The sequence below is a fragment of the Mauremys reevesii genome, linkage group 13 (genome assembly GCF_016161935.1).
Source record: "Mauremys reevesii isolate NIE-2019 linkage group 13, ASM1616193v1, whole genome shotgun sequence".
NCBI lineage: Eukaryota > Metazoa > Chordata > Testudines > Geoemydidae > Mauremys > Mauremys reevesii.
This window is the reverse complement of record NC_052635.1, coordinates 24,833,953-24,858,499: the sequence shown is the minus strand read 5'-3', so window position 1 is coordinate 24,858,499 and position 24,547 is coordinate 24,833,953. Positions and strand designations below refer to the sequence as shown.

At 52.6% G+C, this 24,547-nt stretch overlaps 1 protein-coding gene across 3 annotated transcripts in view; it reads left to right on the top strand.

The window, feature by feature from the left end:
- The first annotated feature begins 1,781 nt into the window (after positions 1 to 1,781).
- The window catches only part of DLGAP4 (DLG associated protein 4), a 102,760-nt gene continuing 79,994 nt past the window's right edge, over positions 1,782 to 24,547 (top strand). Inside the window, exons 1-3 of one of the 3 annotated variants that reach the window (XM_039497678.1) lie at positions 1,782 to 2,791; positions 14,795 to 15,012; positions 21,686 to 21,800. In XM_039497678.1, coding sequence (XP_039353612.1) covers positions 1,841 to 2,791; positions 14,795 to 15,012; positions 21,686 to 21,800 — 1,284 coding nt within the window. In that variant the 5' untranslated portion in view covers positions 1,782 to 1,840. The remainder of the gene's footprint in view (positions 2,792 to 14,794; positions 15,013 to 21,685; positions 21,801 to 24,547) is intronic. The other 2 variants (XM_039497676.1, XM_039497677.1) reach the window with 2 other exon arrangements.

Sequence of the window (24,547 nt, the reverse complement as noted above, 5' to 3'; positions counted from 1 at the left end):
TCACCTGGCTCTGCCAAGGGGGTGAGCTGGAGTTGCCAAGGAGTGGGATCCAATGGAGTCACTGGTGGGATGATCAGCAGGATTACCTCTGGGGAGGGATCAGCTTGACTGCCACTGGGTGGGAATCATATGGATTCAAATGGAGGCCAGAGATCAGTTTGATCTCAGTGGTGAATAAGGTACGGTGCTTTCTTTCTGATTTAAGAAGATCTTTCTTCTGAGAGCAATGTGGGGTGATTGGGGTATAAGGATGCTGTTTTAACAGTACATGTTTAAATAAACAAGTATCCTTAGCTATGTTAGAAATCCCATCTTTGAGTTTTAGCACTGAAACAATTATTAAAAAATCTCATTTGCTTTTCAGCATTAATGCAGTTTTTTCTCAGCATGGCAACAGAAACCGGCTAGTCAGTTGCTATGATTATTTCATAATTTGCTGCCCACTGAATCAATTCCACTTTTAGTCAGTTTCACTTTCAAGATCCCATGCATGAGGCTAGATAGTTTAAGGCCTGGTCTACACTGGTGGGGGTGTCGATGTAAGATACGCAACTTCAGCTACGGGAATACCGTAGCTGAAGTCAAAGTATCTTATTCCGACTTACCTCCCGTCCTCACGGCGCAGGATCGACATCCGCGGCTCCCCCGTCGACTCCGCTACCACTGCTCGCTCCACTGGAGTTCCGGAGTTGACAGGGAGCGCGTTCGGGGATCGATATATCGCGTCTAGATGAGATGTGATATATCGATCCCCGATAAATCGATTGCTACCCACCGATACGGCGGGTAGTCTGGACATACCCAGAGTTACACAGCGGGTGTGTTGCAGGGCTGGGAGCAGAACCCAGGGTTTCCGATTACCTGGCCTGTGCTTTAGCTACTCGCCCATATTACCAGCTGGGATTTTTTATTGTTTCCCAATGTAACAGGGTCTTCATTTCCAGGAAAACCTGGCAAATTATAGCCCTGTCCCTGAAGCAAAGCAGCCCAGGCAATGGTGATCTCGCCTGGCAATGGGGACCTCAACCTTGGAGCTGTGACCGAGCAACAAATAACTTCTCAGGCCAGGCCCATGAGTGTCTCAGTAAAACCACTGCTCTGGTCATATGTATTGCAGCATTTTCCTCAGGGGTACAGGATAACATGAACATAAACCTGGGCACTTGTCCGAGGAGAGACATTTGCCATCCCATCACATTACCATAGCTCCGTGCAACACACACATCCGGTCCATCATCCCCATTAAGAGGTCCGGTAACCACGGAAACACAAATGGCCACATGACGGAGAGCCAATCTGATCCTCAGCTCCTCATTTCCCTTGACTCCAGCAAGGCCCGGGCACAGTATTTGACAGCAGGTTTTTATTCAGCCCCCTAAAATAATGGGACGGACGCCCATGATTTGCTGACAATCCAACTGCTAAGGATTGTTATGCTGGCTGGGGGCCGAGTGCTATTAAATGAAGTCACGCAGAGGCCAAAATTAAGGAGTTTGAATTTGAGCTCTGGGGTCCACATGGCTCTTAAATATGGCTAGAGAATGTTAATCACCCCTTTCTCCTCCTCCTCTCCTCACTCTCTCAGCTCTGTAATAACCTTCATTGTCTTGGCTTGTAGAACTTGCAAGGCACTGGCTCGGATGTCTTGGGGAGGAGCAGGGTGGAACTGCTTAGAGGGATAGAGGGAGTCTGGGGAGAGCTTTCCTTTCAGTGATGTGTGCGTCTTTCTTGTCTCTGTGGCTGCAGGATCATCTCCAGAGGGAGCAGGACCAAAGGGGGAACTAGCAAGAAGGCTCCTCAGTGTCACCCGTGAAGTGATGCTGTAGGAAACCCCTGGACCATGAAGGGGTTAGGAGATAACAGAAGCCGCCACCTCTCCGATAACCTGGACTCCCCTCAAGACTCTCTTTATGCCGCCCAAGACAGGAACCCTTACCTCCTCAGTCCCACTGACTCCTACCCTGTGGACCCCCGGTTTCCAGCCCAGAATTCCCTCCATAGTGACTGTCTCCTCCCACTCAACAACCAGATTTCCAACAGCAGCACTTTCCCCCGTATCCATTACAACTCCCACTTCGAGGTCCCGGACGAGAACCCCTTCCCAAGCCATGCCCAAGCCACTAAGATCAACCGCCTCCCCGCAAACCTCTTGGACCAATTTGAGAAGCAGCTGCCCATCCACCGGGACGGCTTCAGCACCCTCCAGTTCCAGAGGAGCGACGCCAAGCACCGGAGCGAGAGCCCCGGGCGCATCCGACACCTGGTGCACTCTGTCCAGAAGCTCTTTGCCAAGTCGCAGTCCCTGGAGGGCCCCACCAAGGGCAGCGTGAATGGCAAGAAGGGCACAGAGGACCCGAAGCAGAACCGGAGGAGCAAGAGCAAAGACCGGGCAAAGACCACTGAGACCAAACGCAGGCCCAGGTCCAACATATCAGGCTGGTGGAGCTCGGACGACAACTTAGACAGCGACACCTGCAGCTATCGCAATCCAATGGGCCTCATGACCCTAGGCAGGCAACCTGACCACAGCCAGCCTAGGTACTTCATGCACGCATATAACACCATCAGTGAGCACATGCTGAAATCCTCCAAGAGCAATAACGACCTCAAGGTCACCCCCTGCGCCAATATCCCCATCAGCAACGAGTCCAACTACATCAAACGGGGCTCCTGGTCCACGCTCACCCTTAGCCATGCCCGGGAAGTGTGCCAAAAGGCCTCTGCCACCATCGACAAAGCCCTGCTGAAATCCAAGTCCTGCCAGCAAGACTTAGCCTATCATTACTTGCAGGTGGGTGCCGCACTGGGGTTTGCTTCTGGTCTCTGCTGGGGGTGATGTTCCACCTGGTAAGGAGGGCTCTGGCTCGGTGAGCCCTGGGGCAATGCTTTGGTCTGACCAAAAAATTAACCCGCTCCTGCTACTTTAGCCATCAGCACAAGTCATTCTGATTTCTCCCCTACCCCTTTATAACAGAATCATTGACAGAGCAGCGCACTGGGGTGTTACCAGGGGGAAGAAACAGCAACTGCAGGTGAAGTCTGAGTCGAAGACTCCACCAGCCTTTCAAAGCATACCTGTAAAGGTCATTGGAGCAGCCATGTGTGCCCAGGGTGCCCCTAGATTGCTCGCCCAGAAGGGGGTGGCTCCCTGGCCAGATTCAGATGCACCTCCCAGTATCTTTTTCATGCCCAAGGCCTATTGCAAATGTGACTCTTCAGGGCAAAGCTCTGTTGCCAGGGAAATGAACCAGTTCTATGCTCGGCTTACTAGGATGCACCTATCCCTAAAACTAACCTGATGTGTTCTGTGTCTGTACAGCATCTAGTCCAGTGGGCGCTTGGTCCGGGAGTGGGGCCACTGCTAGGTCCTACTGCAATACAATGACAATAATTTACCACAAGCCAAATATTCCATAAAGGGGCATCTGATTTGTGCCCACAATGACACACCTGTTCAGGACCAGCACTATAAACCACTGGTTCACTATGTGGTATGTGTTTCCCTAAGTGGCTAATCCACATAAAAAGATAAAAGCCTACTACTACCACCAGTTAGTCCTCTAGCTCAAGTGGTAGCAGCTGACAATTTAATGTTGAAGGGTCCCAGGTTCAAACTGTGCTGGATCATTGCATAAGAATCTTTAGACACATGTCAATATTTCAACAGGCGCCTCTTAAGAACACAAAACCTAATGCATGCTTAGACAGGGGAATACAAATAAGAGGCCAGGCCTGGGGGCGTAATCATCTGGGCTGTGTTTGTAAATCACATGAGTGCATTTTTAACACAGAGGCATCAGTGGCTCTTCTGGCAGTGGGTTTGTGGTATTCAAGGCGTAATTAATTATTGAAAAGCAGCCGGCTCCTCAAGCCTTGCTTTCCACTTCCCGCAAATCAAATTACTGAGGAATTTATTGGATCAGGAATGTCGTTAGTTGTTTTCCTTTGTGTTAAAGTGTTACCAGGTTGAATAGGCAGCCACAAAATACTCCAAGCTACCCAACGCTAAATACACAACATGGGGAAAGCCAGAGTGCAGATGAGAGCAGAATGAAATAACAGAGAGAAATGGAAACTGCTGCAACACACCCGGGCTGCCAGCCACCAGCCCTCCTGAAGTCAGCTGGCCAGATCTTCCAGGCCCTTACTAAGTTATTACCGCTTCACTGGAAGTTTGGCCTGCGAGAGGATCTCAGGGTAAAAGAAAGCATTACTTTGTGAAATAAATAATGAACCGCTCCTGAATTGCTTGAGAATCTGACCTGGGATTTGTGGCCACAACTATGTCTCCAGCCCAGAGAGGAGGCGGGCAGCCCAGATCTTTGGCTGGTATAAACAGGGGCAGCTCCACTGAAGCTGAGTCACAGCAGCTGGGACATGGTTCCTTAGTCCCACTCCAGTCTGTGTAGGCAGCTTCCTAGGGCACAGAATCTTTAGGGCTATAAACCTGGCAGGATAGTTTCAGGGCATTGCCCTTACAGGGACAGATGCTGTCCCTGTAACTGTATGAGCAGAAGGAGCCAGGGCCACATCCCACCAGCCAGCGTGCGCCAAGGGGCTGCTCCTTGCACTGCTAGGTAGTATCAGCCTAGGATCTGGGATTTACTTCCTATGGAAATGAAATTTGTGGGCTGAATCTGACTTCGACATGAGAGAGACCTGGGACCTCGCATCAGGAAGGGCTCGGAGCAGAGATGTGGTACGAAAGCTGTTACCAAACTGTGCTCTGTAAGTTCCCTGGCAAACTCGGCTGAGCGTGGAGTGGCCCTGGGCAAACTGTGTGGGTTGAGGTAGCAGTAGGTGAGACTTGGTGGTCATGTACGTTCCCTCCACGACCTCCTTCCTGAAGCCAGGCAAAGCCTAGTGGTTTGGGATGAGTTTCCCTTTGGGCTTTAGGGGTTCCAGCCTCAAATTCCAAGCATGACCCTCTGCAAAGCCAACTCAGGGGAAGAGTCTGCTCCAAGCCCTGTGCACTCAACCAGCCAATTCCTCCACAGCCCTCTCAGGGAGATCTAGTTGGCGGGAGAGGGTCGCGTCCCCCATGTAACCTAGGTGAACGGCTAGGTGAGCAGCAGTGCCGAGAGCCCCAGCTAGTCATTCTCAGGCAGGGATGGTCATGCATTGAATACCAAAAGGCAGGGAGGAGCATCCTCTGTCAAGGACATGTGCAAAATCCAAACAGACCCTGCTGTTGTGTGTCTCTCTCCAGCAGCTGGGGAGCAGTGCAGTGACTGAGGTGACATCTCCCTGGCTCCCAAAGGAGCGCTGCGTGCCCCGAACTCAGGCCGGAAAGCAGCTGTGCCTTGCAGGAGTCATGGTTAAAACTGGAAATGGGCCCGAGGAGCAAAGCCAGGCTCCCGAGTCCAGACCCAGAGCCAATCTTCCCCACAGCTTGAGGGTGTGCAGGTCTGGGGCTTGGGCTCAAGAGGGTCTCCAGAGGAAAAATTTTAAACCTGAGCTATCTGCCCCAAAAACTAAGGAGCAGTTCCTTGGGGGAGGGGTGGGAAATAGTGTGGCTACACCAACCCCCTACCTTGAGCCCTGGCACAGGCCTGGTTTGAGCACTGAAAAAGGTCACTGAATTTTTTTAAACCCTCCCCTTGCCCTTCAGTTCAGCATGTTATGCTCTGCACTGCCAGGTCCGGACACAGGGCCCCCAAACATTAGGAGCCCAGCCTGGAGCCATTTACAGCCTGGCCAGACGGGCCCCAAAGTCTCACCAGGAAGCTAGTCCTCCTGAGGGTTCCAGACCCAAAGGCTTTGGGTGAGGGTCAGCTCCACAGCCATGTTGCTGGGTGTTCCTCTGGCCTTTCAGAGCTTTTAACCCAGCTGCCAGTGCCTGATCCAGCTCCCATCAAAGTCCATGGGACTCTTTCCATTGGTGCTGGAGCAGGCCCTGGATGAGGCCTGTGGACGCAAGGCTGCATCATTGGCCCCACACTGGAGAGGTGACAAATGAGTTGTCAGGTGCAGAGGGATGCTCCCTGATGACTGATTCCTATCTGTTGCCCCTCCTCTCCCCTCCCGCACTGGCTAGGAGGACTGTAGTAAAGTGGTCATCAAGGGGTTAATGGGGTGACTCAGAGTATTATGGGCTAGAGCTATGCTCTACCCCTCTCTTACTTCCTGTTTAGGAGAGGAGGGTGTTTCCCCCACCCTGACATGGCTGCATGCAGCAGGAGGTTCCCATCCTGCAGCACTGTAAGTAGAGGGTGTTTCTTGTGCACCTGGCTGTCCTGTTACAAGAAGGGCTCTGTGTCTGGGGCAGGAGGCAGGCCTGGCGGATGAACTGAAGAAACTTTACTGCAATGAGAGGTGTCCAGAGCCATTAAGCTGCCAAGCAGGCATTGAACATTGACTACAAGTGTCCAAAGCGAGGGGCTGCATGTTGCGGTTGTTCTGGGCTCGGTGGCATGATGCAAGCGCGGGTTGATCAGCAGCTTCAGTCCCCCGCCCCCTGGGGCCGCGATAACATCGATGGGCCCAGATGAAGCAGGGAGCTCCCAAGCCAATCAGGAGCTGCAGTCAGCCCTTCTCTAGCCTCGTTTATTTATGAACTCTCAGTGGCTGAGATTAAGCAGAAGTGAGATGTTATCCACCAGCGTTTTATCTTGTCTGGAGCCTTTGACTGCAGACATACAGTTTGGGGTGCTTTGGATTGGCGTCTCAGCTGACAACTAAGCCAGGGCCACAGCGGGTGGCGTTATGCACCTCCCCCCCCCTTGAGCTTGCTTCATGCCTTTGTAAAACGCTGGCAGGTTGTCAGGATTACTGGGGTTGGCTCTCCAGGAATAACCAGCCTGACCATCAGAATGCTTCCCACAGCACTCAAACGCCCAGCGTCCCAGACAACCATGTGCATGGCCCAGGGACTAGAGCGCTGCCCGGGTGCCAGGAGAGCTCTGTAGACTGGCTGTATGACCCTGGGCTAGTCCCTCTCCCTGCCTGCCCACGGGCATAAAGCATGTAGTGACTGAGAGGTGGGCTGGCAGTGCGGAGGATTCCTCAGTAAGGATCCCAAAGGGCTTGACGGACTCTCTGGTCAGGGGATATACCCTGTCCTCAGCTGAGCCAGGAAGGGTTAAACCCACGTGGACTGCACTAGCCACCAAGCCTGGAGGGGAGCTGACCACTGGGGAAGGTGGGACCTGACAAAGCATGTCAGCTTCAACTTGGGCAGAGAGCTGCTTGTGAGCAGAAGGAGCCAAGCTCCCTCCCAGAGACCGAGTCTGGGACTGGAGCATGGGGCTGGGAGCAGGTGTCCATCCCCCTTCCTTCCCAAAACAGGGGAGAGCTGGGGCTCCGTGGCTGCCCTCCGTGTGGTGACAAAGCCTAAGAGAGAGGATGCACCTGGCTGTGTGGGTGGGGTAGTCAGGTGGCCCTGATAAAGGGAGGCCTAGTGACTCTTGATGAGAAGCAGCCCATTTAGAGACCTTTGGGCTGCTACCTTGTTCCTGTGATTCCCTCTGTTCCCCCCGGTTATAGCAGGGCCCTTGGTATGGAAGCAGCAGCTTCGTATCATAGGAGTTTATCTCCTTGGGGTGCATTAAGCACTAGGCCCCTGAGGCCTCATTTTAGGACCCCTAGTGCCATGCAGCTCTTTGCCTCCTCCCACACTTAGCAGGCCTGCAAGTGGCTATCCAGCTCTGCCCTTAGGGTTGCCAACTTTCTATTGGCACAAAACCAAACACCCTAGTCCCACCTCTTCCCTGAGCCCCCACCCCGAGGCCCTGCCCCCCAGCTCACTACATGCCCCCTCCCTCAGTGGCTCACTTTCCCTCACCCTCACTGTTCTGGGGCAGGGGGTTGGGGTGCAGGAGGGAGTGAGGACTCTAAATGGGGGTGCAGGCTCTAGGGTGGGGCTAGAAGTGAGGGGTTCAGGATGCGGGAGGGGGCTCCGGACTGGGGCAGGGAGTTGAGGTGTGGGAGGGGGTGAGGGCTGGGGGTGCAGGCTCTGGGGTGGGGCTAGGGATAAGGAGTTTGGGATGCAGGAGGGGGCTTCAGGTTTGGGGGGGCTCAGAGCTGGGACAGGAGGTTGGGGCTTGGGGTTGGGGTGTGGGCTTACCTTGGGTGGCTCCCCGTCAGCGGTGCAGTGGGAGGGCTAAAGCAGGCAGCCTGCCTGTCCTGGGGCACCGCGCTGTGCCCTGAAAGCGGCCAGCAGGTCCGGCTTGGGGGCGGGGGGCTAGGGGAGCAGGAGAGTCTGCAGTGTACGCTGCTCTCGCCCGCAGGCACCGCCCCCCCACAGCTGAACCGGTGCTTGGGGCAGGGTCAGCGCTCGCCGTGGAGTCTTCTCCCCGCCACTAACCACTCCCCCCCCACCTAGGAGCCAGACCTGCTGGCCGCTTCCAAGGCGCAGCGCGGTGCCCCAGGACAAGTAGGGACTAGCCTGCCTCGGCTCCGCAGCACCGCCGACCAGACTTTTAACGGCTTGGTGAACCCGGACACCTGGTCACCCTGTCTGCCCTCCACAACCAGGCTGCGCCCTCTTTGGCTCTGCCCCTTTGTGTCTTCCTGCTTGTTTCCCACAGGAAGCTTTAGCCATTCTCTGCACCTGTGTGTGTGCATGTACATGTATGCGCCCGAATGCTTGCGTGTGCACACATGTGTGCATGCTTATATTTGCATGCATGCGCATTTGTGTCTGGGCATGTGTTCCTTTGAGCATGTACGTGCATGCTGTTGTGTATGTGATGCATCCCTATGTCCGTATGCATGTTTGCACCTGTACATGTGTTTGTGTGCATGCTCCTGTGCGTGTAAACATGTATGAGTGCATGTTTGTGTGGGTGGTGTACGTGTACTTTCAGAATTGCTGGTTGTCCCTAAAACTCCTCCATCTAGCTGGCTCCAGCTGAAGCAATGGTCACAGAGTGGCTCTTCTGTATATACCCACAGCCTGGAAGGTGGATTTTCCACTTCACTGCCCTTCCCTTTATGTTAACGCTCTGTTTGTTTGGGTGATTAGGGAATGCTCTTGGCAGACTCATGGCGGGGGAGCCCTCTGCAGTGTTCCAAGCCCCCTCCCCACTCCACTCATTATCCTTTGGCTAAGAATGAGGGACTATTTCCCCAAGAAACAGAACACGGAAGCCGAATGGCTGTCGTGGTGCTGGAACGGGTCCACTTGCCCCAGCACTTTGCAGGGATAGGGTCACGAGCGCCGGGATAGGATTTCAGCCAGCAGGCGAGATCCGAGGCTGCAGTTTACAGGGAGAATAGCGTTTATGTGACTCCTCTCTCTGGGGTCTAGGGGTCAGAGAGAGCCCTGTCCAGGGGATGCCAAATGATGGCAAGGAAGTGGAAAAGAAACTAAGGTGACACCATAAATTCCATGGGAGTTCCCATTACTTACAAGGGGCCCTGTTCCCCAGGGAGTCCTTGGGTGTTTGCCATTCCCGCTTGTCACTGAGATCAGGATTTGCCCCCAGCTGACCTGTCAGCTAGCTAAGCACCTGGATCCCGACTGAACCCCTGTTCCTGTCAATGGCAAAACCTCCCTGGACTGCAGTGGGAGCAGGGATGGGCCCATGGTAAGTTGCAGACAGTGCTGGGGTACGTACAAGGTGAGGGGCAATAGAAAAAACCAAGCACCCTTCTGTCAAAGACCTCACAGCCACTCCTGGATGGTGTGTGTATTACCAGCGGGGAGAACATCCCCTACAGGCTGCTCTAATTCATGCATGGGCCACAGGTTACTTGCAGGCTTAAACTAGTGGATTCTCTGTACGTTGAAGTCTTTAAATCATGATGTGAAAATGTCAGTGACTCAGCCAGAGGTTAGGGGTCTATTACAGGCGTGGGTGGGCAAGGTTCTGTGGCCTGCGATGTGTAGGAGGTCAGACTAGATGATCATGATGGTCTCTTCTGATCTTAAGTCTATGAGTCTGTCAGAGGCTATGTCAGAGGCTATGTCAGAGGCTATGTCACTGACTTCTGTAGAGTTACTCCTGGTTTACTCCAGTATAAGTGAGAGGAGCATCAGCCCTGCTTTTCATATTGACATGGAAGCAGGAACAAGATGGTGTAACAGAGAAACAGAACCCCAATGAATTTCAGCTTGTTTGTTCTGCAGGGGTGTGTCTGCTGGTTTAGGGCACCGGAGCTCTGTTTCCTTATCATGTTTTCTTTAACACTAGAGGCTGCACCTAGGGGCCAGATTCTCAGCTGTTGTCAGTCAGTGTAGATTTCAGCAGTGCTGCATCCGTTTACGTGAGCTGAGGATCTGGGCCCGGATCTTCATCCATGTCTCAAGAGAGCAGAGCTTTAGAGGTCATGAGCCAGGTGTTTAGAGGACTTTGGATGCAGACAGTTGCCCAGTGGGATTCTCAAAGCCACCTGAGGTGCCTAGGCGTGTTTGAAAATCCCACTAGGTGCCTAGCTGAATGTTTAGGTGCCTAAATCCTTTAAAAAACCTGCCACTCTGCCAGCGAGTGATATCTGGGAACCTGAACAGGAGCTTTCTACCGACCTTGTGCAGTCACTAACAACTAAAACTGTTTGTTCCACCCTGGTGCATCAAATTCAACCCATTTCCATCAAAAGAGCTTTTTGCCTTCAATGCCCCTCAATTGGTCGTTTGAGCACCTCGAGATGCCTTTGACCTTTACATCTGGATTTCTGCTTTTGCAGGACACAAAGTAGTGGGGGGTGGGGGGAACAAGAGACAGACAACATGGCTAGAAGTGGATGGCTACTGCAGTGTGTCCGTTAGTTTCTAATCAGTGAAGTCGATGGAGATTGTCAATAGAACAGTGCTTCATAGTAAACATATTGTGTTGGTGTTTTGGCATTGATGGTTTTTCACTTGGCTTTGGCAGAAGACTGCCCCAGCAACGAGATATTGGGGCAGTAGAGTTCAAGAAAATTACTCAGTTGGCATCTCAGAATATCCAACACCCTGCCTGCATGCGGCACCATGTTAGCTAGCACTGCACAAGCCTAGCTAGCAGCCGATTCTGACACAGCATGATGTAGTGCTTAGACCAGGGACCTGAGTTCTTATCCCTACCCTACCACTGGATCTGTAGGGTGAATATGAGTGACAGTGCGAGCCCAATACATTCTAGAGGGGGTTCAGAAAGTGCTGAGCAGCTGCCCTTGGAAATTCAGGCCCCTTTAAGGTGTCTCAGGTTGGGCACCCAAAATCACAAGTCAGTTTGGAAAATCATGGCTTTAACCTCTCGGTGCTGCAGCTCCCACTTGTAAAGTGGGGCCAGCATTCCTTCCTTTCTCCCAGCCTTTGCCTTACCCAGCTGGGAAGCTCTCTGAGGCAGGGACCATCTCTCACAAGGTGTATGTACCTAGCACTATGGAGCTTTGATCTTGGTTGGGGCCTTGAGGCTCTACATTCAGGCGCCTGCATTTGTCCATCAGGGTGAGTGATTAGCTGTCTCTTTGCGCGGGCCCTCCTCTGCTTTGCATTCCCACCATGTGTCCAGGGCAGATAGCAAGCCGAGAAAGGAACATTTCCATTTCCTCAGCTGGGTTTCGGACTCCCTCTGCTCCAGACCCGCCAGTCTGAGTTGGGCACGCAGCTGTGCAGACTGGCGCCGTGAGTGCTGTCAGTGCCAGGTGGGTGAGCGCTCCTGACATGCAATTAACAAGGTGACGACAAGGCAGGTGGAGAAATCCAATCTCCAGTCAGACGTGACTCAGAGGCGGCCAGTGTAAAAGTGCTTCCAGAAGCCTCTTGTCACCTTCATTAGGAAAGGTCAAAGCCAATCACCCCAGCGGTGATTTGAGAAGAACAGGGCTGTTATTAGGATGATCTGTCACGAGAGCCAGCTCACCATCCCCAGGGACATGCAGCAGGTAGCAGCGGCATGTTCCAGAGCCAGTAGCCACACCCCAAAGCCTCTCTGCCCTGTGGTCTGTCTGGACAGTCATCCTGCCCTGTGGCGCACACCCCAAGCCAGAGCACGGAGCTGGGGTGAAGGTCACAGAAGCAAAGCACCTCCTGAGGCAGAGCTAACAATTGGGGCTGAGGCGGGTGACACACGAACCTCTCCCCACTGGAGGTTTGCACTGAATGTGTCAGAAGAATGGGGAGTTGGGCAGCCTCAGCCTGGTCTCCAGCAGGGATTCGGCACAGAGCCCAGTGCTGTGGCAGCGGCTGAGCACCTCCCCTTTAGGAGGCAACATACCAAACAGCTGGATGAACCCAGTCTGGATCGGTGGGGGGGGCGAGTGGGTTTTGGGGGGGAACTGACAGAGAGAGGGCCAGGGAGTCTCAGGAAGGCCAAGAAACCTGGAACCAAACCCCACCCCAAAGTGAGGGCCTGGAGAGGCCTCTACTCCCACAGGCTTGGCCTCATCTGGCACAAACGGTGCCGTCTCTCTGGCTCTGGGCATCTGATGGGGAGGGACCCAGTGCAGAATAACCACCGGGGCCTGCTCACCCCCTCAGGGAGTTGGGCCTGCTGGGCTGGATTTCATGGGAGTTTTGCCAGTGACTCTGCTGGGATTTCAGCCAGAGCCCCCGGTAGAAGCTGTGGGGCACCTCATGGGGCATTATCCAGCCCAGCCCTCCCAATGATTTGGGTCCAACTCAGCCTTCTGCGCTGACACGCTGTGCTGGGCCTGGGGTGCCCTGTGCCCAGCTGTAAAGAGACACGCCAGGGATTAGACTGCATATGGGTGATAGTACCCCATAACACCTGCCCCATAACAATCTCCACCCTCCTGCACCAGGCATAGGCCACTTGCTAACTGCCAAGGGCAGGCAGCAGTGCCCCAAGGTCAGCTTAGTGCATCCTGGGCCATTTGGAGCTTTCCTGCATCTTCCTTTTTCTCAAAGACAGCTGGTCTTTGGACACCAGATCCAGCCGAGATGGGCCATTGGACTGATCTGCTCTGACAATTCCTGAGTCCCTACCTCGGTTCTCTTTCCCCCTTAAACTTGTTGCTCTCCATAAGGCCCCTGAGTTCCCACCGGCTACCCAAAGGACTCACTCTGGTTGTCTCTTTTTTCAGTGAAAAAAGATAGTGAGCCTGACAAGCTGCCTGACTAGGAACCCGGCTGCTTATGGTCACAAAGTGGAGTGAGAAAATGTCAACAGTAGCAATGCTACCCGAGCAAATGGCATCAGCACTTGGTTAAAACAGCAGCTCTCAAACCTTCCCACCCCAGGATCCCCCCCCCGCTCCTTTTTAGCAATATGGGGAGGACGGGGTGGCTGTGACCCCTGATGCCTGTTCGTGGCCCCACGTTGAGAACTCCCTCAAGAGAAAAGCTCATTCTCCTGCAGCAAGGCTTTTGGGTTGGAGGATGCAAACAAGAAAAGGAGCGTTGCTCCAGATTAGCCCTTCAGTTTGACAGCACTTAGCCATGATACCTCACTTGGCATTTCCAATCACTGAGCAAACGTTAACTGCTTAATCCTCCCAGCAGCCTGGAGGTAGGTAAATAGGACTCACTCTTCTACAGAGGCAGACTTACCAGCTCAGGTGCAGTGACTTGCACAAGGCCAATGGCAGCACTTCACTACTTTCCAGTACTGGTCCCAGCCCAGCAGCTTACAGCAGCAGCAATGCTGCAGGGCTTGAGAAGGTTACGATCATGCACATTTCTGTAAGGAAGAGCTGGAGTCCGAACTCAGGAGTTCCTGGCTCCTCGGCCCATGTCCAATCTATTCTTGATTTACATTGTGGTAGCACATAGCAGCCCCCCAGAACACCAGAGCCCCATTGTCCTGGGTGCTGCAAGTACACAGTGTAAGGGACCGACCATCCCTCCCCCAAAGAGCTTGCAATCTAAAGGAAAGACAAAGGGTGGGGGAAACATTACAGGTGAAGAACTGACACAAAGTGACTTGCCCAAGGTGATGCAGGAAGTCTGTGGTACAGCAGGAAATTGAATCCAGGTGTCCTGAGTTCTAGGCCAGTGCCTTATCCACAGGACCACCCTTCTCTGTCTAGTAAGCCCCCTAGCTTTCCTTATTAGAAGGCTTTGGCCACCATCAGGAGCTCTCAAGTCCAGTTCAGCCTCCCTTACTACCATTGATTTCAGTGGGACTGTTTGTCTAGTAAGGTATTAATCAAACTAAAGATGGCAGAACTGAGCCTTTCAACTGGAAATCTGTGATTGTTAGGGGATATTAGAAAGTGAGATCCCCCTAAGCCAATGGCCTATATTCTCCTTGCATCTGTCTCATCTCAGGTTTTAGTCCACTGACAGGTCCATGAATCAAGCATTAGTTGCCAATTCAGAGCTGTTGTTGAAGACCTTTACAGCCCTGTATCCAGTCCCATAGCAAGAGAACAAGAGAGCATCGCTCCATTAAATCAGTGGCCAGGAAATGCAGTATTCATAAAAGCAAACTATTTTTTCAGCCTAGCTGCAATTCACCCAGGCGCTGAGGGCCTAGCACAATCTCTGCACACCATGCTAACCCAGTCGGGCTCCGGTGGGACTCAGGAGGTGCTGGCCTGTTGCACAAGGGTGAATCTCATCTGCAGTGCGAGGCCAGCCTGCAGCATTTTCTGCCTCAGGAAGTCAGGTAGCTGTGCTTAAGGAAGGGCTGGCTAACTGGTGTAATGCTACATGCATCAAACTTCATGCTTCATGGCATAAGGTGATGCCTCAACATAGCATAGCTGGCCAGGTGCATATTAGTATGAGGGGTTTTCTCCAATCCTCTGATGCATCAGCTATTAGCCATGGCTGGAGCCAGGATTCTGGACTTGAGGGGCCTGCTATGGTTCCTCCAACTCCCATGTTCCTCTTCTTCCCAGAGGTTCCTGCCTTCCTTCCTTCCTAGACACAGACTGTCAAGGTGCTGCATTGTTCTTCCAGGTGCCTCAGGGAGAGTGGAACAATACGCTGTCTCGGGACAAAGATAACGAGATCCCGTGCCGGCGCATGCGGAGCGGAAGCTACATCAAAGCCATGGGGGACGACGACAGTGAAGATTCAGAAACCAGCCCCAAACCGTCCCCGAAAACTGCGGCTCGGAGGCAGAGTTACCTCAAGGCCACCCAACAGTCTCTGAGTGAGCAGAGCACCGCACCCAGGTAACCAGCTCAGGGCTCCTTTGCACCCAGGTGCTCCAGTGTCAATCCCAGGGTGGTCCATGGAATTCTAATGATGGCGTCCACATCTAACCTGGAGCATTGCATGCTGGGCCTTCCAGCATCCATGTTGAAGATGGGTTGGGGTGCCATCTCCTTCATTTTTTCCAGCTGAGTGTGACCTTCAGCTCATGGGAAGTTATCAGTGCTGCCCTCGTTTGGGCAGAGGTTGGGCACCCTGGGAGAGGGAGGTTGGGAAGCAGGAAGCGAGAGGAGAAAAATGGGAAGATGAAGATAAGGTGGAGGAATGGAGCAGTTGTTTGTCCCCCGGTGATTCTAAACTAACCCTAGGTGTGTGAAATTGCACAGGATCTCTGTCCCCACAACATGTTGGTTTGAAGAGTAGGAATAAGACATAGGGACAGGTCCTGAGGCGGTGTATTTTGCCTTCAGTGAAGCTACACTGGTTTACACCTAAGAGGATCTGGCTCTTAAAGAGGAGTGAAGCTTGAACAAGGCCTTTGGATCCCAGAATCCCTTTGCACCGTGGCACCTCCTTTAATGTGCTATTGCAGCTAATCTGAAGGATTCTGGGGAGCATCTGTAAGTGAAAGGCACCAGCAACAAGATGCATGGGATGGGATAGGGGACTGGGTGGGTTGCCAAGCTGGTTGGAGGACAACAGCAAGAAAAGATGAGACCAGGAGAGGGGAGGCAAGGCCAAGTATTGGGGGTGGGGGGGAGGTACCAGCTGTCTGGGATCCAAACAGAAAGTGGAGCAACTGGAGCGTAGCAAGGGAGAGTGAGAGGTAAGGAGGCCCCCACCTGTATATGGAGCAGGTGCTGCTACATACACCCTGTAAATAGCTGCTCCCTTAGCAGCCTGTGGGCTCTCCCCCGACTAGCTGTCCTGGTGCTGATTTCCCCAACCCTTTAACAGCACTGGATTGAAATTCACAGAGGAGACACTGCCAACTCCAGTAAGGACAGAGAGCAAGCACAAAAGGACCAGGACTGGGTAGACATGGAGACAGGAAATTAACCAAATGTGATTTGGCTTGAAATAATACAAGCTAATATGTCCGGGGGGAAGTAATCAGAGACGCCAGCAGGGCAGGGAGTGCTGGGGAGCAGCAATGTGCAGAGACCTCGGCGCAGTAGTGGATTGCAAATGAGATGCAGCTTTATCACGTGATATGGCGGGAACAAGAACACGGTTTGGAGGGTGGCATTGTGAGAGCATCTGGTCACCAAACAGGGAGGTAACGGCCCCTGTCCAGGGGCTTGGCTCTCCTCTTACCGCACCGCTGTGAACCCAGTGACTTCCATATGCGTTCTCCTGCTTCACAGCAACATAGGAGAGGAGAACGAGGCCCTGCACGTCTCTGGGGCTTCCAGCCCTTGGGTAGCACATTCAGCTCTGCACACCTCAGTCCCAGGAAAAAGTGGACAAGCTGAGGGGAGTTCAGCAATGCCGTGACTTAGGAGGCGAGATCAAAAGAACGAAATACATCCAGCATGGCCAAGGGAGGACAAAGGGGAGGCAAGAGAGCTGCTTTCCATAAGGCCAGCCAGGAGCAGGGAGGAGTTATTTGGAGCCATAGGATGACACTAAGTCAAGGAAAGTGTTGCCTGGCTCTCAGGCAGTGAGCTCTGTCAGGCTGCGCACTAGTGCCCCAAGGGGAGCAGTGCACGCCCTATTGCTTGGGGTGGGTAAGCCAAAGCACTAGGAAACGTGCTCTACGGACCGTTAGAGAGGCAAGGTGGAGGAGGTGATATCTTTTGTTGGACCAGCTTCTGTTGTGGGGAGAGACAAGCTTTTGAGCCACAGAGTTCTTCTTCAGGGCTGGGCATAACAGGGACTGGCCCGGCTACGACTACACTGCACTATAGAGACCCTGTGCACTGGCCCTAGGAGACTGGACTAGAGGGGGGGTGAATAGGGGCTTGTCTACACTACAGGTAAGATCGGTGTAACTTATGTCACACAGGGGTGTGAATAAGCCAACCCCTGAGTGGCGTGAGTTACACCGACCTAAACGCCGGCGTGGACAGCACTACCCCCTCTCGCAGAGGTGGAGTTATTATGCCAAGGGAAGAGCGTTTTCACCTGACGTGCTACAGTGACCCAGCTGCACCGTGACAGCTGGAGCACTTCTAGTGTAGACTAGCCTGAGGTCTCTTCCCTCTCTAACTCCTGTACCTGAGTGAAGAAAGTCACACGCCCCACGTTCTGGCCTGTGCCTAGCTCTGTTCTTCTGACCTTTGCCCTGCTCCCTTGCTCCCAAGTGGGCAGGAGAAATGTTAAGATCTGGGCACTAACCGCACATATCCAGACTAAATAAAACACTCCACCCAGATGAGGGGCTGCCACCGGACTAACTGGTGAATAGAGAAATCCACCCTCTGGTAGCAACAATGTGAGGCGTAGCGCCATCTGCTGGCCTATCCTCCTTGCTTTTCCATCACATCCAGTGTTTGGATGTTTTTAGGTGCCACCTGTTTAGTGTCTTGTCACTTATCAGGACAGATCCAGACCGGCCAACAAGCGTCAGTAGCACCTGCTGCTGCTCCTGCCCATTCAGAGATTCTCACCAGCAGTGGGGAAACCTTCCCGGAGTTGCCCATTAAAACTGGCCTGTGCTTGGTGAAAAGGCCGATGGATGAGACTGGTTATCTGCAGCAAAACCAGCGGGTTGAGTCTCCGGTGTTGGCCAAGATAAAGGGGGCTCTGACCTGCAGTACTGGGGTACAGGGGAAGAGTCCAAGTAGAAATAGGGAGATGAGGAACCTCCTTATCTTGATAGATTGAACCGAGGTGCAGAACAGTGAGTCAGGTCTCCTGGGTTCTATTCTCAGCTCTGCTACAGACTCACTGTGTGACCCTGGACAAAGCACTTGCCCACATTCTGCCTCAGTTTCCCCAATGGCAAAATAGTCTTAAGAGTATTGACCTACCTCATGGGGGGCAGAGGGGAGTGTGGATAAAGTGCATGGGGATCCTGGAGTGGAAGCCGCTATGCATGCGCAAAATGCTGCTGCTAATTCTCCTGACACTGCTCCTACCCCTCACACTGCTCCTGCTCCAGCAAAGAGAGGTATGCGTGTTCCCCAAACAGCTGGAGAGAGCCCCCTTGTGCAGCGTCATCTCAGCAGCTTGATGAAAGTGCCAAACACGGTAGTGCGGAGGGTAAGGGACGCCGCTCCCTGCAGGCCACCTGAGGTCAGCCAGTGGGTTCCCGCCATCTGGGCTGGGCTGTCTTGGGCAGGGCACTTGCCTCCTCTGTTGGTCCAACAGGAGCCCAAGGCTGTTAACTTCCAGGGCACAGTGTGAAGTCTAACCCTGCCGTCCACACTCAGGCAAGCCCCACCGTGGGAGATTTGCCTCAGGAAGAACTGACTGAGTAAACCACCCATCAGATTTGGGCCCAGCTCTCTCTCCTTGTAGGCGGTTGGCCTGGGTAGGTGATGGGGAGTGTTGGAGGGGAACCGTGAGGGGGTAATGTTGCTGTTACTTTTTATTGGTGCATCTGACAAGCCCAGAGTCAGTATAAGGGGACAGTATTAAATCCCCCTGTGGCCTCCTTTCCCAGCTCATTTCCCTAGCGATCTCTTTGGAAGCAGGATGAGTGAGGAGTGATGGATAAACAGCCACAGGATCCTTCATTACTAGTGCCAATCAGCACCTCATTAGTTGGCTGGACACAAACACTTGCCAAAGTACCCTGCTGGGGGGCTGGTATATTCATCAGAACACTGACCAGAAGAGAGGGGATTACATTGACCTCCATGACAGGTGATCACATCAGGATGAGGGGCATCGGGGCCAGGTTCAAAGCTCATTGGAGTCAATGAGAAGACTCCTGTTGATATCAGAGGGCTTTGAACCGGGCCCTCAATGGCAAGGTTGGTCATGGACTCCAGCGGGAGCAGGTCCAGTTTGTTTCTTGGATCCTTCAAAGAAGCCCTGAGTTACATGCTGGTGGCTGCACAGAGGCTGGCAGGGCGAACCCAACTGCCCGCTTTCCCAGACCTGCAGTAGAGTGTCCTGCATTGCAGGCTCTAGGGGTCACTGCATGGCACTGCCCATGATCAGCCATCCAGAAGTGGCACTGGGCATTCCTTTAAAATATGGCCCATGAGCGTCCCAGAGCCCTGCTTAGCAGGCTGAGTTTGGGGAGGGAAAGGCTTAGCCCCTGTGCTTCCCCGCAGCTTCAGCATCCCCGGCAGTGCCTGAGGTGCAATTCTATGGAGCAGTATTGCCACCCAGTGGCCATTCATGGTTATCCTGGCCAGGTGTATATATCTGTATAAACCAGGGGTCAGCAACCTTTCAGAAGTGGTGTGCCAATCTTCATTTATTCACTCTGATTTAAGGTTTCACGTGCCAGTCATACATTTTAATGTTTTTAGAAGGTCTCTTTCTATAAGTCTATAATATATAACTAAACTATTGTTGTGTGTAAAGTAAATAAGGTTTTAAAATGTTTAAGAAGCTTCATTTAAAATTAAATAAAATGCAGAGCCCCCTGGAGTGGTGGCCAGGACCCGGGCAGTGTGAGTGCCACTGAAAATCAGCTTGTGTGCCGCCTTTGGCACGCATGCCATAGGTTGCCTACCCCTGGTATAAACCAATGTCCCAAGAGCGTCCCTGTGGAACTTTTTGCCAGAGGATGTTGGGAAGGCCAAGACTATAACAGGGTTCAAAAAAGAATGAGATAAATTCATGGAGGATAGGTCCATCGATGGCTATTAGCCAGAATGGGCAGGGATGATGTCCCTAGCCTTTGTTTGCCAGAAGCTGAGAATGGGTGACAGGGGATGGATCATTTGATGATTACCTGTTCTGTTCATTCCCTCTGGGGCACCTGGCATTGGCCACTGTCGGAAGACAGGATACTGGGCTAGATGGACCTTTGGTCTGATCCAGTATGGCCGGTCTTATGTTCTTAAGAGATAACCCAGTGTTCCTGTATCATCCCAGGGGCTGCCCAGGTTAGGCACAGATGGAATTTATCCATCATGGATCATTGGCTCAGTGAAATCAGAATTAATTTGAAAGGGATATTTACCAGCACCTGAACTAGCCTACCACACCTGTGATGTGGCCTAGCATGTCTGGGACATGGCCCAGAACGTGTATAACATGGCCTTGCACGTATGTGGCATGAGTAGAGATGCTGCTGGACCTGCTGTTTTCCCTGTCTCCTGCATAAATGAGTCACCTTCCCCTGAACCACATCCCATCCCCCTTCCATCTTGTCCTCCTGAAAAGCAGAAAGGAGGACCCCCCAGCCCCTGTTCCTTCCTGGGAACTGAGATGAACACAGATTAGCTGTTGCCCTGTTTCATGATTGCTTCTTCCTACACTGGAGGGGTGAAATCCTCATGAGTAACCATGGGGGAGGGGGTCTTTAGAATTTGCCTTGTGGTGTTGGAGCCTTTAGGGGTCACGTTTTCAAGCTTTCCTCTGCAGCCACAAGGGCTAGAGATGAAAACTGAAAGCTGAGAGTGTCAGCTCATAACCTGGGGCTTTAAGAAAAACCATCAATGTTGCAACTCTGGCAACAAAATCGCAAGAGTCAGCAACACTGTGTGTCCCAATGCAATGAATATGAGAGCCAATATAATGCCAGAGGTAGATAGATCCGAATCCGAGTATGTACATGACATTCCCCTACCCCATCAAAGCAACAGAAAATCTTTTCATGTAGGCAAACACCTCCCAGTATCTAAGCTTGGCTCTGAGCCCTGTATCCTGGGCAGGGCACAAGCTGCAAGAAGACTGTCATACAAGAGCGCTGATAAGCACTGTGTATGGCGTTGGGTAACCGGAGTGCCATAAGGCCCATTTTATCCTGTGTGTTACAGCTGTTCCCTCGCGGTGCTGGCGCTAGGTGCCGTGCACACATAATGAGGCCCTGCCCTGAAGAGTTGGCGATTAGAACTGCTCAGGAATTTCATGGAATAAGCCATTTTCCATCAAACCCCCTCCTGCTGACCAGCCCCAGTTGCAGTCTAGAGGCAGAGAAGAGGCCGCGAGCTGGGAGGTGACTTGCCTAGGCCAGCAGTAACACAGCTAGGAAAAGACCCCAGGTTGCCTGACTCCCAGTCTCATGCCCTAGCCACTGGCCCACACTGCTGTTGTGTCTGATGCTTGCTGTTCATGCTGTCCCCAGAGTGAAGGAGAGTCCAGCGTGGCAGTCAGCGCCTAGGCTAAGCCTCCCATTGGCTGGTTTAATTTGGGGGACAGTGACGGGGGAGGGATGTCTGGCATCCATCCTCTCCCCCCCACCCCCACTTTCATTTCAACACGCTGAAAGGCCACACATCTGTGCCAGCTGTGGGTCTGTCTGCCTCAACTCAGCTTAGCCAAGCCTCAGGCAGCTCTCAAAAGCTCGGCAAGGTGCTTCCTTCTACTCCTGTCCTCCCGGCACTGAATATGGGGCCCTGGATTCTTGGAGCCTGATTGGCTGCTTGGGTTTCCTTGCACTGCATAAATGAGCCCAGTGGAGAGTGCCAGAGGGCGACGTCTGCCTGAGCACCTGCCCTTTCCTGCAGATGGAAGGCTTGGCTGGCTGCACTGAGGGTTATTTGCCAACCCCCCACGGCTGCCTCTCTCATCTCCTGCTAGGCTGGGGCTTCCTCTCAGTCTCTCTCTCCCTTTGCCCCGCAGGAGCCTGGACCGCCTGGACTCCGTCGAGATCCTCTTACCTCCAAAGTTCCCAAGCTGGGAGGAAGAATATAACCAGCTCACTGACAACATCGATGAGTCCAGCTGCATCAGCCAGGTGAGCGTGAGCAGCATCAGTTCCACCCAGAGCCAGCCGCAGCAGGGCAGGCAGGACGCAGGTAGGGGTGTTCCCAGAGGAAGAGGAAGGGGATTGGTAGGCAGAAGGAGACAGTAGAGTGGGTGGGGGGAAGGGATTTTCCTTTGCGTCACAAAACCAAGCAGGGCGCATGCAGCTGATGGGAAGCTACTCTCTTTCAGCATTGCCAGCACACCCAAATTCAGGCATGTGACCTCCTGCTAGGCCAGCAAACAGCTCTCCTAATGCACTGGAATCCTGATCTATAATAGCCCCCCTCCCTCCCTGTTCTCCACAAAGCTCTGCCAATGCCGCTGAATTCAGACCTGGCTACCCACTGGGATTTCAGTCCTGGGGCCCACCACAGCCCTGCAACTGGACATTAATGATGAAATTCAGACCTGCTGCTGCCCTAGGCCTTGGCATCTGCAGATCTCTGCCAATTCAACTCAGGGCTTGTCTACACACACAGTCGCACTGGTTTAGCTAAAGATGTGATGGTGCAGCAATTGAATTAAACCAGTGCTGCTTTGTGCGGGAACACTCTGCAGTACTTTAAACCTGGTTTATATCCATTTAGCTTGCAAATTAACAGGTGCAACCTATGCCGAAGTGAGCCCAGTTTACACAGATGTAAGAGTGTCTGCACACAGCACTACATGGCTTTAACTCAGCTGATGCTGTGGGAGATGCGAGACCTTGGAAGTGAGGAAACTTCTATTCTAGTGAGATGTGCCAGATGCCATAGCCACCGGGATTAGTAATAAACTTTTGAATCTGGAAATGGTATCTGTATCTTTGGGAGCTAGGTGTTGTATTCTAGCTCTATTGGGGAGGGCTACCAAACATCCTCCAGGAACCAAAATCAATAGGGGTTAATTACTGCAAATCTTTGGAGCTGTTCCCTCTCCTCGGAAGTATCACTGACTGGGGGAACTGCAGAGACAAAGAAAAACCAGGAGACAAAGAAAAAGCTTGCGGTGAAAAGGGCCAGCCTGAACTGATTGGGGGTGGGGAGCGCTCTGTGAGCCACAAACTGGCATGAGAGTGTAACCAGGAGGGCAAACCCCTGCTGGAAGGGTTTGAAAAACTGGAAACATCCTAGGGTCTCCCTGTGGAAGATGGGTAACCCCTGGTAAGCACAGCATGCGTGTAGACTGTCTGTTGTTTTATTCTCTGCTTTCTCTGTAATGCTTTTGTCCTAAAATAAATGTACTGTGCTTTGTGAAAGCTGGGAACCATTGTCATTGTCCCTGGGGGAGAGTGAGCAGCAGCCGCTAGACCAAGGTTACACCTGCTGGGATAAGCACAGTGAATTGCAGGGGCATTGCAAGCCTGAAGTCCCAGTCTGAAGGGAGAGGGACGTGGGTCACCACCCACAGAGAGGGGATGGCTGGAGGCCTGAAGCCTAACGGGGTGTCCTTGAGCACACCATGGAACTCTGGAACTGGTGCGACTTTGTGTGCAGGCCAGGTCTAAACGGGTGGGCTCCCCCACCAGCCCAGGAAAGAGTAAGTGCTCTGCCTAAGGACGGGTCTGCAGTACAAACTTACATCAGCGCAGCTGCACTGAGGCAGCTACGCCACTGTCGCGCTTAGGGTGAAGATGCTTTAAACGGAGGGGAGAAAACTCTCCAATCAGCTCCATAACATCACCTCTGGGAGAGGTGGTAGCTATGTCAGCGAGAGAAGCTCTCCCACCTACACAGCTCTGTCTACATGGAGAGTTACGGTCGCTATAACTACGTCGTTCAGGGGGTGGATCTTCCACACCCCTGAGCGATTTAGCTATAGCCAAGTGTGTAGTGTAGACCTGGCCTGTCTGTTTCAGGCCTTCGCCTCAGGGCACAACTCATTATCTCAGCCCTTAGAAAGAGGACACACCCTTCCCTTAAATCCCTTGCTGGAGATTAGACAGGCAGGTGGCCCTTTTCCAGACTGTTTTACCCAGTCAGACCAGGTCTCCATCAGTAACAGCAGACCGTGTCTCTCTACACACGTGCACACACAGACACACACACATCATGCTGCTCCTGAGCCTTCCCTGCTCACACACTGCCAAGTTTGCCATAGCACATGCTGGGTGAAGGCAGCCTGGTGTAGTGATTCGAGCCTGGGGCTGGACATCAAGAAATCAGAGTTCTGTTCCCAGCCACTAGTGAGCGCCAGAGAGCAAGATAGGCCAATACTCTAAAGTTTAACACTCCAATCCAGGTGTTTGGATTTGGGATTGTAGTTCCTTTACCTCTCAGTTTCTCCATCTGTAAAATGGGGATAGATCTTTGTAAAGCACTTTGAGATCCTCAAGGAAAGATGCTAAATAGATGCCAAACATTATCTACCAGGGAGTATTTATTACAGTTAATTATTATTCTTTGTAGATCACCAACTACGTGCTGGGTGTTTTGCTTTCCAGACACTTAGCTAGAGACCAGCACACTCATTTCATATGTGAACTAATCTCTGGGGATGTCTACACTGCAGCTCGGGCAGACATATCTACGTTAGCTCTGATTGAGCTTGCGCCTTAAAAAGAGAAGTGCAGCCATGGTAGGGTGAACGGTGGGAGAGGCTAGCCACTCCGAGTACATACATAGTGTCTTGGACAGGTTTGCCTTTGTGGCAGCTAGCCTCTCCTGCCATTATACTGCTGTGGCTATTTTTATTGGCCTAGCTTGATCACAGCTAGCAGGGATATGTCTGTTCAATATCTTCACCAATGATTTGGAT